The 13,824-nt window shown below is 33.5% G+C and overlaps 1 protein-coding gene across 2 annotated transcripts in view; it reads right to left on the bottom strand.

Moving 5' to 3' along the window:
• The window catches only part of Gcn2 (eukaryotic translation initiation factor 2 alpha kinase Gcn2), a 51,743-nt gene that overhangs the window by 2,698 nt on the left and 35,221 nt on the right, over nt 1–13,824 (bottom strand). For both annotated transcript variants that reach the window (XM_085948656.1, XM_085948657.1), the window contains exons 24-28: nt 12,730–12,931; nt 11,701–11,864; nt 6,098–6,228; nt 3,262–3,380; nt 1,845–2,011 (exon numbers count right to left, since the gene is read on the bottom strand). In XM_085948656.1, coding sequence (XP_085804782.1) covers nt 1,845–2,011; nt 3,262–3,380; nt 6,098–6,228; nt 11,701–11,864; nt 12,730–12,931 — 783 coding nt within the window. The remainder of the gene's footprint in view (nt 1–1,844; nt 2,012–3,261; nt 3,381–6,097; nt 6,229–11,700; nt 11,865–12,729; nt 12,932–13,824) is intronic.

Genomic DNA, 13,824 nt, shown 5'->3' with positions numbered 1-13,824 from the left:
TAATTCTTAAATCGTGTAAAGATGACTAAAAAACGTTACCCATTGACTTGAATAATAAAACATGTCAATGAATATATTATTATTGTTACTAATAGAACAATAAATTGAACATTAAATGGACGATTTATATGTCAAATTATATTTCGTTCGGCACACGTCATTTGCACAATCCGCGCATCGCCTAGCCACGATCTTTTTAGACCATGCCTCAACTGAGGTATAGCCTTAACACACCTTCTACAAATGTAATGCATAGGTCAATGCTACATATTTTTTGGAAATCGATATTACCACAGGTTTTTGTATGAAGAACTAGTCCGACTTTGAGAGCTGATGAATAACATGAATGTATATTATATATTAATAACACTGATAATTAATATATTTGATGTGAGAATTTTTTATCATTCAATTTGAAACAAGAAAGGGTGAATCAATATGTCAAGCAATCTGGGATCTGACTTTGATAGCTGAAAAGTGGACCACTCGTTGCTTGTGTAAAAAGTTATGCTCAGACTTTATTAATCTAAAGATGGCGGTGGGTTGGTTAAATTAATAGTTAGGTAACTATAGAAAAATTAATAGCCTATATCTATATGCGAGCTAAACTATGGTAAGTCCATATTAACAATCTTAAAGAAGAGGCAAATTAGTGATTTTTTACACATTAAACATCTGCTATTTTTTAGTGACAAATCAAGATTTCTTTTTTCTTAAATATGGGACATAATAGCATAAAGTTTGGAGACCACTGCCGGGTTTAATGGATATATAATTTATGACATTTTATACGAATTCTAACATATAATATCACTTAACTCCAAAATCAATAAAAAAAGTGATAAGTATGATATATGTCATATTCAGGCAATTAATTAGAAAACAGAAAGTTAACTATCATGGTTAACCAGTACGGTCAAATGTCGTTCAGTAGTAGGTACAAGTTAACACGTCTTACTTGATTCAAAATGCATCCGATTAAAATCCTCAATTTGATAAAAAAATTCAACTTGGAGATTCTAATAGGATGCAGTTGAAATCAAGACGTAGTGCCGTGTGCCAGCAACATGGCCCCCACAAGGGGAGGACTGACATAGCTCTAGCCTGAGGGCCCAGCATGGCGGGTCGACCAAATACGTGAGATAACACACATCACAAATTTGCTCTAATAGTAAAAAAGTCGCCTGTGGCACAATTTTACTTAAAATATATTAAGATTTTAAAATATGTTGTGCGATGCAATTTTTGAGTATTGCGTGTCGATACTCGATAACTCGATATAGAAAAATATAACTGAAAATATAGAAAATCGTTAAAAATACACTGAATGCCCTTAATTTTACCTCAAAACGATTTGGAAAATGCTTCTGTAGAGCGGCACACTGCCTTTAACATTAGTGATAGGTAGGGGGAACCGCCAAAGATTCTGGCCTGGAGGCCCGCTTCAGGATATGGGGGCCATGGTTTACAATAAAATTGTGATAGATAACCATCTTGTTTATGGAATTGTTTCGTGTGATATCCATATTATTTTAGAGCAATAAATATAACGTAAACGTGTTACCATGTTAACTATTTAGAATAGCCCTGCAGGGCTGTTAATTAGTCGGCTGTAGGTATTAGGCGGTAAGCAGCTAATGAAGTATCAGCTGACTGATATGGAACAGTTTGCAGCCAATGAGGTTTTATATCACTACGCAGGTGACAACAAACTGTCTGTGGACTCGATTTTCACTTGTAAAGGAGTCTCTATGAGAATAGTGAAAATTTTTAAACTTTTTTGATTTAGGCTGATATAAGACGGTTTTGTTCAACATGGTCACATTATCAATGGTCTCTTTTACCTATCAATGATGGCCCTCACAGCTAAATCATGGGTGTCCTTCTGAGCGTCCATTTCCAAGTATGTGGCGAGACTTCTCAGTACACCAATATCCATGGAAATGGCGAAAACTTCTACTTGAGTCTTCGGAGATAACTTCTCAAGAGTTGAAGATATTTGAGTGATGATCTATTAATAAAAACACACATTAATTTATTTAATTATTTCCTTCTACAAGACTAAGCGTACAAAAGATTTAAAAATATTAATTTCAAAATACATCATTTGGATAAACGCACCTAAAAAATAGATAATGTGGGATTTCACGAAAATACTTGAAATAATTGAGTTATCCTATCTGTGACATTAGTACTGTAGTGGTGAGGGTAACATGTAAATTGTATGTAAAACAATTCACCGTGGCACAGTTCGCCGTGAGCTTTCTTATCGGAAAGAGATGACCGTATACTATACGGTCTCAAATTTTATTAGATTCAATATGAACATTAATTCAATTTTCATAACTGATTTTGGCAAAATTCATGAATTCAAGAAAGAAAACCTAACAGTATATCGGCTATTTCCAAAATTTGTTTGGTTGTGGCTTGCTGTAAAGTATACACCGACAAGAACCGTGTTTTATTTAGACATGCATTTTATGTCAGTACTATACGACCCAAAGAGGTTTGACAGTCTTTAATATACAACATTATATTTCCGATACAACATTTCACAGTGAAGTGTGATACGACGAACTGCATACGTACAAGTTTCCGGACACGCGTGGTGAGAGCCCTTGCTAAATGGAAAAAAAAACATGTGTTCAAAGCCCAGTCCATGATTTTCTTTAACGTAAAATACGTTTATTGGCAGGATCTACCTTGAAAAATAATAACACGAAGGTATCACATGGAAGTGCATTTTTTACCAACATCTACTTTAACACAGGAATTCAAAACCGTGCTTATACTTTGCATTTCTAGCACTGCCATAGTTGGATACAAAAAGTATTCTAGCAAGGAGCAAACAAAATATTTGCAATAATTAAAATAAACACTAATCCTACGCATGATGCTTAGACCAGGGAACTAATGGGGACTGAAATACCTTATGGGTAAGGAGTAGCAGGTAACCGATCTTGAGTAAGGAAGAATCTGGGATAAAATTAAACACGTGTCAAGAATACGTCATACGTCGAATACTGACAATTGCTCTTGGTTTATGCATTGTCGCTCATTTAATATTGGTGTATTACACACACTATTGCACGAGCATAATGCGTGTTTCATTTTCGTAGGACACTCACACATTCAAAACCCTGCATCAAAACGTAGCGTATTGAATATAGCCTATCGGAAATTTTATTTATTGTGTTCTGTAACTTAGATATTCAATTCCTAATGTCTCCCTAAATCTAGAGTAACATGGTTATTACGCACCTGTGTTTCCAGCCGTCTCCTTGCGTTGGCAGCCAACTTCTCAGGTGTTATGAAATTCACGGATATGACAGGCATTGCGGTAGATGTCTGTCGCTCAAAATCATTTGTTAATATTCTGCCTAGAAGGGAATAATAGTAAAATCATTCAGTAAATCAATAGCTTTATCTATGACAACCAAGTAAGCTCCCTAACTAAAACGATAGACACAATAAAACCCCTTTAATACGAACACAGTTAACGTTAAGTTCTATGCCTTCAGTGAGTATTCTCGTTCTATGAGGCCATGATAGACAGGCCCGCACATACAAATTTCGCGAGTTATCTCATCCGACATTAAACTGAAATTACTAGCCACTCTCAATTGATTTGCATAATCTAAAAAATTAAACATACAGCGACATCTGTTTGAATAATTGAGGTATCTAAAAGCAAAGGCAGCTTTCTACCACGTGAGTAGTTTTGAGAAAAACGTCAAAAACTGATAACAAGTCTTACAATTTAATTTAATCTATGTGAGCTATACATTATAGTAGGATATTGTGTTTCAAAGTCAATTTAACTTTTAGAACTCATTAATTTTATTACATGACTAAGATATATGCATAATAAATTTCAAGAAGGCTGCATTTGCTTCTCACCCATCAAGAAGTCTGACTTTGCTTTTGACAACTTGAAAGAAAGCCATGTTTGCTTCTTAGTTTTTAACTTGTCAGCCATGTTTTTTATTATACAAATACTCAAAGACACACATTGTAACTTGAATAAATGAAAAAATCTTTACCTGCACATAAAAAAATATAAATTTAATAAAGTCATTTATTTCTAATTATAAGATATACCTAATAATATTACTTACAATGGAAAGGATTTTTTGTTTGTCAAATTGTAAGAATTACATTGTTCAAAAATAGTTTTGATGCTTGTCTTATTAGTCTTATATAAACCTCGAAATTTTACTCGTATTTCTCCTCCAGTTTTCTGGACATCTTGAACGTTTCCTAGCATTATTTGAAGCTTTTTCCAAAGAGTGACTTTCCATCTTTCAAAATTTTGTAATTTAACACTTAGATTCACAATTTTAGCACAATGTGTACTGAGCCGCCATTTTGTCACGTGACTTTTTGTATGGGACGAAACATTAAGAGTGAAGAAAGCTGGGTTTGCTTCTGAAGCTAATTTTGAACAACGATTTTCTATTGAAAAAAGCCAAGTTTGCTGGTAAAACATCAGCTTACAACATGCAGAATTTTTAGCTCTATGATTCTGCATTCATAGGTTAAAAAGTCATTTTTTTACAGAAAGCTGCCTATGCTTCTGACTCCCTCAATTATGAAATACTAAACTACAAATTATCGGTATTACGTGATTGTAGTAAGAGCTTCGCTCTACATTCAACGTGTGTCATTAAAAATCTGCGGCCTGTCATATACTGTCATTCTAAATTTGCTGTAAATCTAAATATTTGTGACACACTCGCCGGATACTTGTATTCTACCTACCCATTCAATCCTGTCATATAATATCAAGTGATCTATAAATATATAACAAGGTGCACTTATCCGTATCCAATTCGATGTCCCATTACAACAGTTATTGATAGTACCATCTGACAGTGGCGAAGGCTCCATACTAAGCGATTATTTAAAGCTTACCTTCTATTTTCAGGTATTTAATTTAAATAAATAAATATCTATATTGTCTAGGACTTGGTAATATAATATAAATATTGAGAGAGAGTGAAATATCTATCGTCGGTATAGAAGTAGAGCGTTTAATTTAGTAAAGTTTCGAATCAAAAATAAATGACGGAATGTCACAGACGTGAGTACTATTTTTAGGATTATGTCGGACATAATCCTTGCCGGTTTTTCTACCACGAGTCCGTCGCCAACTTCATAAATGTCTGCATATTTTTTCCAGACTTGTAGGCGCTACAGGACAAGCTTACACTCGATGTTGATTTGTTTATTGTCGATGACTATCTTTTTAAACAAATAATAAATAATAAAGATGATTAAAAGAAAAATTTACTATTGTGTTCGATCACATAATATAATTTATAAATTCTTATTAAAAATAAATATTGTATTTCGTGATTATTATTTAGGTTACTTCAGTCATAGACAAACAACATGCTGTTCACAAATCACAGTTCATGTCATATTGACATTCCAAAGACGGTGATAAAGTTTTATTTTATACTACAAAATTCAGTGTATTACTGTATTTTGAATGTGGATAAATTATCTCATATTGTACCGAAACCATTTGTCAGTGCTTTAAGTATATTCAACTTTAAAAGCATTTATTAAATTGTCTTGTGTTCCGATTGAAGTTGAAAATTGTTGTGCGATCATTCCCGAGTTTGACGTTTCTTCAAAAATCAAAAATTATCAAAGCTTGACCTTCCAAGGGTTCATTTAGATTTGAATACAGCAAAAAAACTTATATTAGACATTTTCAATACATATTCGTTTTTAACTGGCAGTTATACATTAAACAAACTTTTTTGTTGACCATGCATATTGTTTGCTAAAGTAAAGTCTGCGTGGAGATCTACTGGCATAAGTGATTTAAATAATGTGACAAATTCAGCGGTGAAACATATGACCAGTGTGTCGTCATTAGTGTGCACCTATTCATCAGTAGTAATATTGTAAGTATTATCTTCTTATTTCCCGTAAGTTACCTGACAAGTGTGCTCTTTTTCTCTGATCTCCACAGTTTACCTCTTTCTAAAAGTCACCCTTCGCCACTGCCATCTGACCAGAATTTTTTTGGATATTTCTGGTAGTTTGTGTTTAAAAGATGTGAATAAGATATTGAGATGCTTACTGTCGCTTTTCATGATCTGTGTAGAGCTATTCATACTGCTGACTCCGCTATCTGAATCTTCATTCCATGTCTTCACCAAACGCTGCATAAACTCTACGATCTCATTGGTGTTCACTTTGCGCTCTTGAAATCTAGAATGGCACATAAAGAATAATTATTCCACATATTTCATCTGCCATCACCGGATGCAGTCACTCTGATATCCATTCATTTGAAAGTGTCACAAGCAGGTAACCGATCTCGAATAAGGAAGAATACGGGATAAATCAAAACACATGTCAAGAATACGTCATACGTCGAATACTGACAACTACTCTCGGTTTATGCATTGACGCTCATTTAATATTGGTGTACTACACACTATTGCACATGCATAATGCGTGTTTCATTTTCGTGGGATACTCACACATTCAAAACCCTGGATCAAAATGTAGTGTAATGAATATTGCCTATCGGAATTCTATTTATTATCTGTTCTGTGGTTACAAGAAACAGAAGTACTATGGTGAAAGTACTTTGACATAAAGCACATAAAAAATCACACAGGTCAATCTGTGAAAGTCTTTTTGTCACTTTAACTGTATAAACTGTCAATTCTTGGCGGAAATGCATTGTAATAGTTAATATAAAACACATATTATGTAGTATTAGTTCGAAACTTAGGGTACACACATAAACATAAAAATTGCTTTGGGGTAGATAAGATGTTAAAAAAACCAGTAACCCGGCATTATTTTATACATAGTAGGTACTATTATAGTGGAACAACTTAACCTCAAAATTGGGCAGATTGCAATTTCTTCTACTGCGCTCAAATTACATATTAAGTTAAATTTAATTAATGTTACCGTTAATGTTATTTCTGACGGCTCTTACATGAAGCCTATTGCATCGTTTTCTCTCGCTCGGCGTAGCTCTAACTATGTCATATTTTATGTTAAAACTATCTAATTTCTGTGGTATGTTTATACATCACTGCAACAACTGATGACATCATTAAAAGAGAAAATCAATTTGTTTTAAATAATACTTTGTTTATTATATAAAGTCAAAATCGGTTGAGTTTTCTGAATTACCAAGTTGGTACTCGTTATCAAATTCGAAAATATGCCGCCGGATTTACATCAATATTCGTGCATCGTTAACAATTTTGAAGCATGCTGTAAGGCGTATTTGACGGTGGCGAGTTTTGAACGCAAACAATCTTTAATAGGTAATAATTACAAGATAAAAAGAACTTTTTATAAACCATGTTTTTTAACCTTTTCCACTCGAAAAATTTTTTATAGGTACATACCACCCACTCGAGACTTTTTTCCGTAAAAAGCATAATTTCAATATAAAACATTTAAGGTGAATCGGGGTAAGTGCATATACGGGGTAAGTGCATCTCCGCCTTCTATCTTCCATACATATTATATTAGAATGCTGCCATCTATGAAGAATCTTTTTCAATCAAGTAAATTCACAATATGACCCATAGATGGCAGGTGCACCACACACATAGGTACTTTTATGACCATTCAAAGTTTTTCAGTTGGTTTATGTCAAAGTTCGAGTCAAGAGTGTTGTCGTAATTTATCAATAACTGTACTAAAACTTGTGCTGGGAAACTACAATTTGGTAAGTACCTTTCATTTGAATTATAGTTTGATGTGTATATATTTGTTTAATGAATACTTAAAGATATTCTGACTTATAAGACCAGATGCACTTCCCTCCATAATTTTACATACTGGGGTAAGTGCAACTCTCTCTAGTTGCACTTGCCCCCAAATATTTTTGTATGGAAGGAAATTTAACTAGTGATGGGAAATACTTACTTAAGTGAGTACTTAGGTACATATTTTAAAAATCTAAACAAATCTTTTTAAATTATAGTAAGTACTTACTTACTATTATTTATTTAAGTACAATATTTTAACATTGCAAATTTTAAATATAAAATGAAGTGAGTACCTACATACTTATGTTGGTTTTTTTTTTTCAGAAAGAAAATGCCGAGGAATTATATTAGAAAGACTTCTAAAGCGTCTACTTATACCAAAGAAAAACTTTTAGAAGCAGTGGAAGAGGTAAAAAACGGTCGCATAACCGACTTGAGTGTAATGAAATCGATGAAAGACGCATGGGATGAGAACCTCGTAAAGTGGCAACGGCTGCATGTAGGTTCCAAACTTCCAAAAAAGATTTTTTCAAAAATACTTACAGATATTTGGAATAAGCTTGATCCCCAAATAATAAAAAATGGATTCAAAAAGGGTGGTATTCAACCACTAGATAGAAACGCTATAAATACGAACAATTTTGATCCTCTAATTTTATCACGCTGGGAAAAGTTTCGTCTTCAAAAATCAGAGACGATTGAACAAATAACCACTACTGATTTTGAATTGTGTATTGATCAGAGTAATCAAGCAATCACAGAAATATTGGATAAATCAAATCACGCTTGGGATGAAGAATCAGTAGGTCCAACAATCAATAAAGAGCCTTTTTCATCAATAGAAAATTTGGAAGCATTTTATGCTATACCTTCCACCTCAGAACCTTTTGAAACACAATTTGAACCACATATAGAAGATTGTATTCAATATTCCGAGCCTTCTACTTCTACTGCAAGAAATAGCTGCCTTGACCCGTTAAAGCAGATAACAATTTTAGAAGACAAAATAATTAAGCCAGCTAATTTAGATTTCATGGATAACGATGAAAATATTTCAGAAATAGTGCCAATCAAACGGTCATTTGAAGAACTCATGTTAAGATCTATACGAAGAAATGAGCCTGCTAAAGTAAAAAAGACAAAAGTTTCACATGGAGCGGAAGTTATAACGTATGATGATGTCATAAAACGTTTAAATGATAAGCTCGAAGAGTCTAAAAATAAAATGAGTACTAAAAAGAAGTTCCAGGAGAAAACTAAAGTAATTTGCAAAAAGATAGCACCAAAAATAAATCATAAAAAACATTTACAAACTGTAGCGTCATTGTCAGAAACAGATGTCAGTGAATCTGAATGGCAATCGAGTTCTGAAGATGAAAGTGATTATTTTCTAAATTTGTTAATGGAAGAAGATCTATCGTTAGATACTTTTGATACCAATGATATTAACGAGCGATTGGAAATAAATGTACAAAATCTAAATATTGAAAAAAAAGAACTTGGTAATTGGATACTTGCCAAATTTGTGGCAAAGAAGAGCCTCAAACATTATATAGGCAACATTTTAAAAATTGACGAAAGAAAGAAGGTAATCATTGCGAAATTCGTAAGAAAGGTTTCGCATTTAAGTAAAGATAATTTTTATGTATTTTCATACCCGAAAATTGATGATATATCAGAAGTACATGACGCAGATATTATATCGATTTTGCCCAATCCCATAACAGGAAGACGAGGAGAATTCATATTTAAAATGTCTTTTAATGGTTTTAATATTCAATAAGTCATTTTGTATTTATTAAAGTATGTTTATACAACATACATAAATAAATGCATTATGTATATTTTCCCCTTATATTTCATTGAAAGTACTTACTATGTTTCAAAAATGCCATAGAGGCGAGGCGATTTGTGAGTTATTATTTCCACATTAATTTTGCTTATTCTGATATTAACTGTATTATTTAAATTTTAAACATATATTTAGGTCAGTTATTACATTTAGTAAATATTGTGAAAAACAAGATTAAAAAATAAACATATTACTTACATTTGTTTTTTTTGCCCATCACTAGCAATACTTAGGTGCACTTACCCCATCCTGACCAGTTTTATTTTAAATATGCTTTGTTACATATATATTTAGTATTTTAATAAAGCGAAATTGTGTATTTATTGCGTTTTATTGCATTGGAGATTGAACCTTTTCTTTATGTGAGCAATTAATAAAAATAATATGATAATATGCACTTACCCCGAAAGTGGGGTAAGTGCACATGTTCGTACTTTTTAAATAAAAATACTTAAAAATCAATTAAAAACAGCATATATTGTTGTGGTGATAAAATAATTAGAATAAGAAATAGTTGATATCCTTCTTATAAAAATTTGAAAGCAATGTGATACTTCTGTGAAATGTGGCACCACTTTAAATTTCATATATGCATTTTATATGGTGCACTTACCCCGATTCACCTTAATTGGTGAAAAAAATGTAAAATTTTTTTTTTTTTTTATTTCTATAAAATAGATTTATAATGAATATACTGTACTTATTTTTAGTTTATTTATAATTCTTCATTGTGTGGTATTTCACAAAGCAATCTCCAATATGTAATCCTGGCTTATCACAGAATCGTAATGAAATAGCGGTATGTAGAGAAGTGGCTATAAAGTGTAAATCGTCCATACATATAGTTATGACTGTAAATATGATCCAAATGATTTGCCTTCAAATACACTTGTAATATAAGCAGCCGTCTCGTAAATTTTCTAAATTAGTTTTGGGCTCATAACAACTCATTCCCAGTGCGGTACACATTATCAAAAGATTTCTCAAAAAATAATAAATCGATACGTAATAATTTTCATTTGACTCATTTGACTCAAGATTCTGAATCGGCATAATATAATAGTAAGTATTGTCATCAAAAACAGTCTATTCAAATATAAAACTGTAAACTATACGAGACGCCCCTGCGCAAGCGAGAACCAATAAAAAAAATAAACACACTTCAAAATCATGCGTGACAAACAACTTCAGTTCACTCTAGTCTGGGAACGTTCAATAAATAAAATTTATGTGACAAAAAAACATTGCTTGCAAGCAAGCGACCTACGAATAAAAAAAGAGAAGATTCCGATAAAAATACTATGTAGAAATTACGCACGCAGTAGTCTTTTGCCGACTTCTTTCTCAGATAAATGTAATAACCTATTATTATTCATTCTAACTTGATTGAAATCGCATTATAAAAATTGCTGAAAATATTACAAAAAATTACTTTATTGGCGTGCCGCCGCTACGGCGGCACTCGAGTAATACGGGAAACTTCTAATGCCGCCGATATGGCGGCACTCGAGTGTTAAGGGTTAATTTTCTATTGAATCATATAAACTTGACAATTCTATGTATTAATAATTTAGGACAAATAAGGCAATTGTCAAAGAAACATTTTTTTGCAATTTTGCAACAAACAAATATAGAATACTGAAATATCATTTTGATTACCATAGTAACGCACGTATATATTAATAATTTAGTTGCTAGGACCACCCGATTGGATTACAGATTTCTTCCGAAATAACTTTTCATACAAAACAGAATTAACTGAAAATGAATTCAATTCTATTTAAAGATGGCTAAAAGTATTAAAAGAATGCATTGGCATCGTGTTCTGATATATTCTAAAAGTTTCAAATGTCTAGCTAGTCGGGAAGTTAGTTAAAAATCGATTGCAAAATATGTAGTGGATAAACAACCACGGGAAAAAAAATACGAGCTAAGAAAAACGTGGTAAAAATGTAGTGTTTTGTAGTTACCTACAATCTGATACCTCACAGCGGTATAGTTATTTCAATCTCATTAGATTAAATATGATAGTATTTCATAAAAGTTGAAAGGACAAAGAAATTGACAGTACGTTTCCCAACCAACCTGTCTTTATCCCAACTTCTGACTTTGAGGGTTCCCTGCTCAGACTCTTTAACCATAATGATATGTGTTGCAGCCATATCGCGGGAGACATCTTGAATCTCATCAATGTTAGTGGCCTCAATTAAGCTCGATCGGATACCAGCACTCCAAAGCATATTAACAATCTGGAAATGAATTTAAAACAATTAATAATTTATAGTAGACACAGCAGCAGGGAACTCAGAAATAATGGGAACTGAAATATATAACGGGTGAGGCAATAGCAGGTAACCGACTCGAGTAAGGAAGAATCCGAGTTAAACTTACACACGTGTCAAGAATACGTTTTACGTTGAATTTTCGGTTTTATGCATTTTTATGCATTTACGCTCATTTAATGTTGGTGTATTACACACACTATTGCATGTGCATAATGCGTGCTTCATTTTCGTAGGACACTCACACATTCAAAAGCCTGCATCAACATGCGGCATATTGAGTATAGCCTATCGGTAGTCTATTTATTATCTGTTCTGTGCATAGCAGCCTTCGATGATTGAGGTAATCACGAAGAGACGTTTTACGTGGCTGGGATATGTGTTCAGGATGCCGCCAAAGAGTTCGACACTTCGTACCCTTGTGGCGCAGCCTCAAGTGTTCCGTCGTCGTGGCCGGCCTTCCCTCACCCTGCAGCGGTGCTACAAAAGCGATCTACACACTGCAGGTCTGGAATGGCGGGAGGTGCAAGAGTTGGCGATGGATCGAGGGAAGTGGAATAGATATAATGGGTTAATCATAAATGCAATGTTTTCGAAGACTACACTAGAAAACTCTATGCTTGCACTGAAAAAGAAGCAATTACAATCAATAGTTGTTCCAACATGAAAGTGACAATAAAAGGGTACATTTAGTTTAGATTTAATACACCAAAAATAATTCAAAGCATCAAAACAAATGCCTAAATTCTGACATTTGCGTCGGGCGCATATTACGGATCATCTCCCAAATATTGGACAGCTTAAAAGAAATGGAAGTATAATTATGACAAACCTGCGCTTTCTCTTTGGTGGCTTGTTTAGTGGATGACGTGGCGCAGACACAGACATCACTGGGAATAAGACTAAGAGCGCCTTCATCATCGTTGCATCCGAAAACTCCTTGGGCCAAAGTTTCCAATGACAGAGATATTCCAGCTGCAGCCTGAGAAGTCACATCGTTTCTGCCTCCCAACCCAGCATGTTGAACAGTTTTCCTGAAAAGAAATAAAAGCATCAAGACCATGCTATAAATAGCCGAGGTCTCTTTATTTAATAATCATCATTCATTAAAATTGGTTAATACACAGATTGGCAGAAATCCCGTTGAGTTTTATATATTTTTTTTTAAATATAATTTTCTAGTGGGTGGGTGAGTATCTGAGGTGTTTTCAAGTTATGTATGTTCAATATGTATATGGAATGATACACTCTCAAAATCTTGTGAATTATTCATTTGATAAAAGAAATGATTTATTAAAAATTGTTAGCAAGTTCAAGTAGACGTTAAGTATAACTAAAAATATTTGGCGAGAGCCAGGCGTCAGTTAGTAATAAGGTGATTAAGGCCCGTTTCAGACGGGACACCGGTGTCGCGCTCGTATTAATAAAGAAGGCCTATGTATTCGAATAAATGGGCCTTTGTATTATGTTTATGAACGTCTAGAGCTAATGAGTCAACGCGTGTCCTGTACACTTTTCCGTCGGCCGCTACATTCTCAAGCCGCCGGTACACTTGTTTTTATTACCGCAGCCAGTTTGATGTTCTAATTTATAACGCGAAATTATGCGTTGACTCATTAGCTCTGGGGCGTTCATAAACATAATACAAAGGCCCCTTCATTCGAATACAAAGGACTCCTTATTATATACGCACGCGACACCAGTGTCCCGTCTGAAACGGGCCTAATACTCCTTGATTTAATACACAAAAATCGATAGTCAATAATAACGCAATTTAATAAGCATTTCATGTATGAAATACTAGTTTAAATTGTCATCATTAGGAAGGTCGTAGCATAATTGGTTAATGCACAGATTGGCGCGACACCAATGGTTATACGGGTTCAAATCCTGTCGAGTTTCATATTTTTCTTTCAAATATAATTTT

This window comes from Rhyacophila brunnea, unplaced genomic scaffold, assembly GCF_057557595.1.
Source record: "Rhyacophila brunnea isolate RB1 unplaced genomic scaffold, BYU_Rbru_1.0 scaffold_20, whole genome shotgun sequence".
In the NCBI taxonomy this organism is placed as follows: domain Eukaryota; kingdom Metazoa; phylum Arthropoda; class Insecta; order Trichoptera; family Rhyacophilidae; genus Rhyacophila; species Rhyacophila brunnea.
This window is presented reverse-complemented; position numbering and strand designations above follow the sequence as displayed.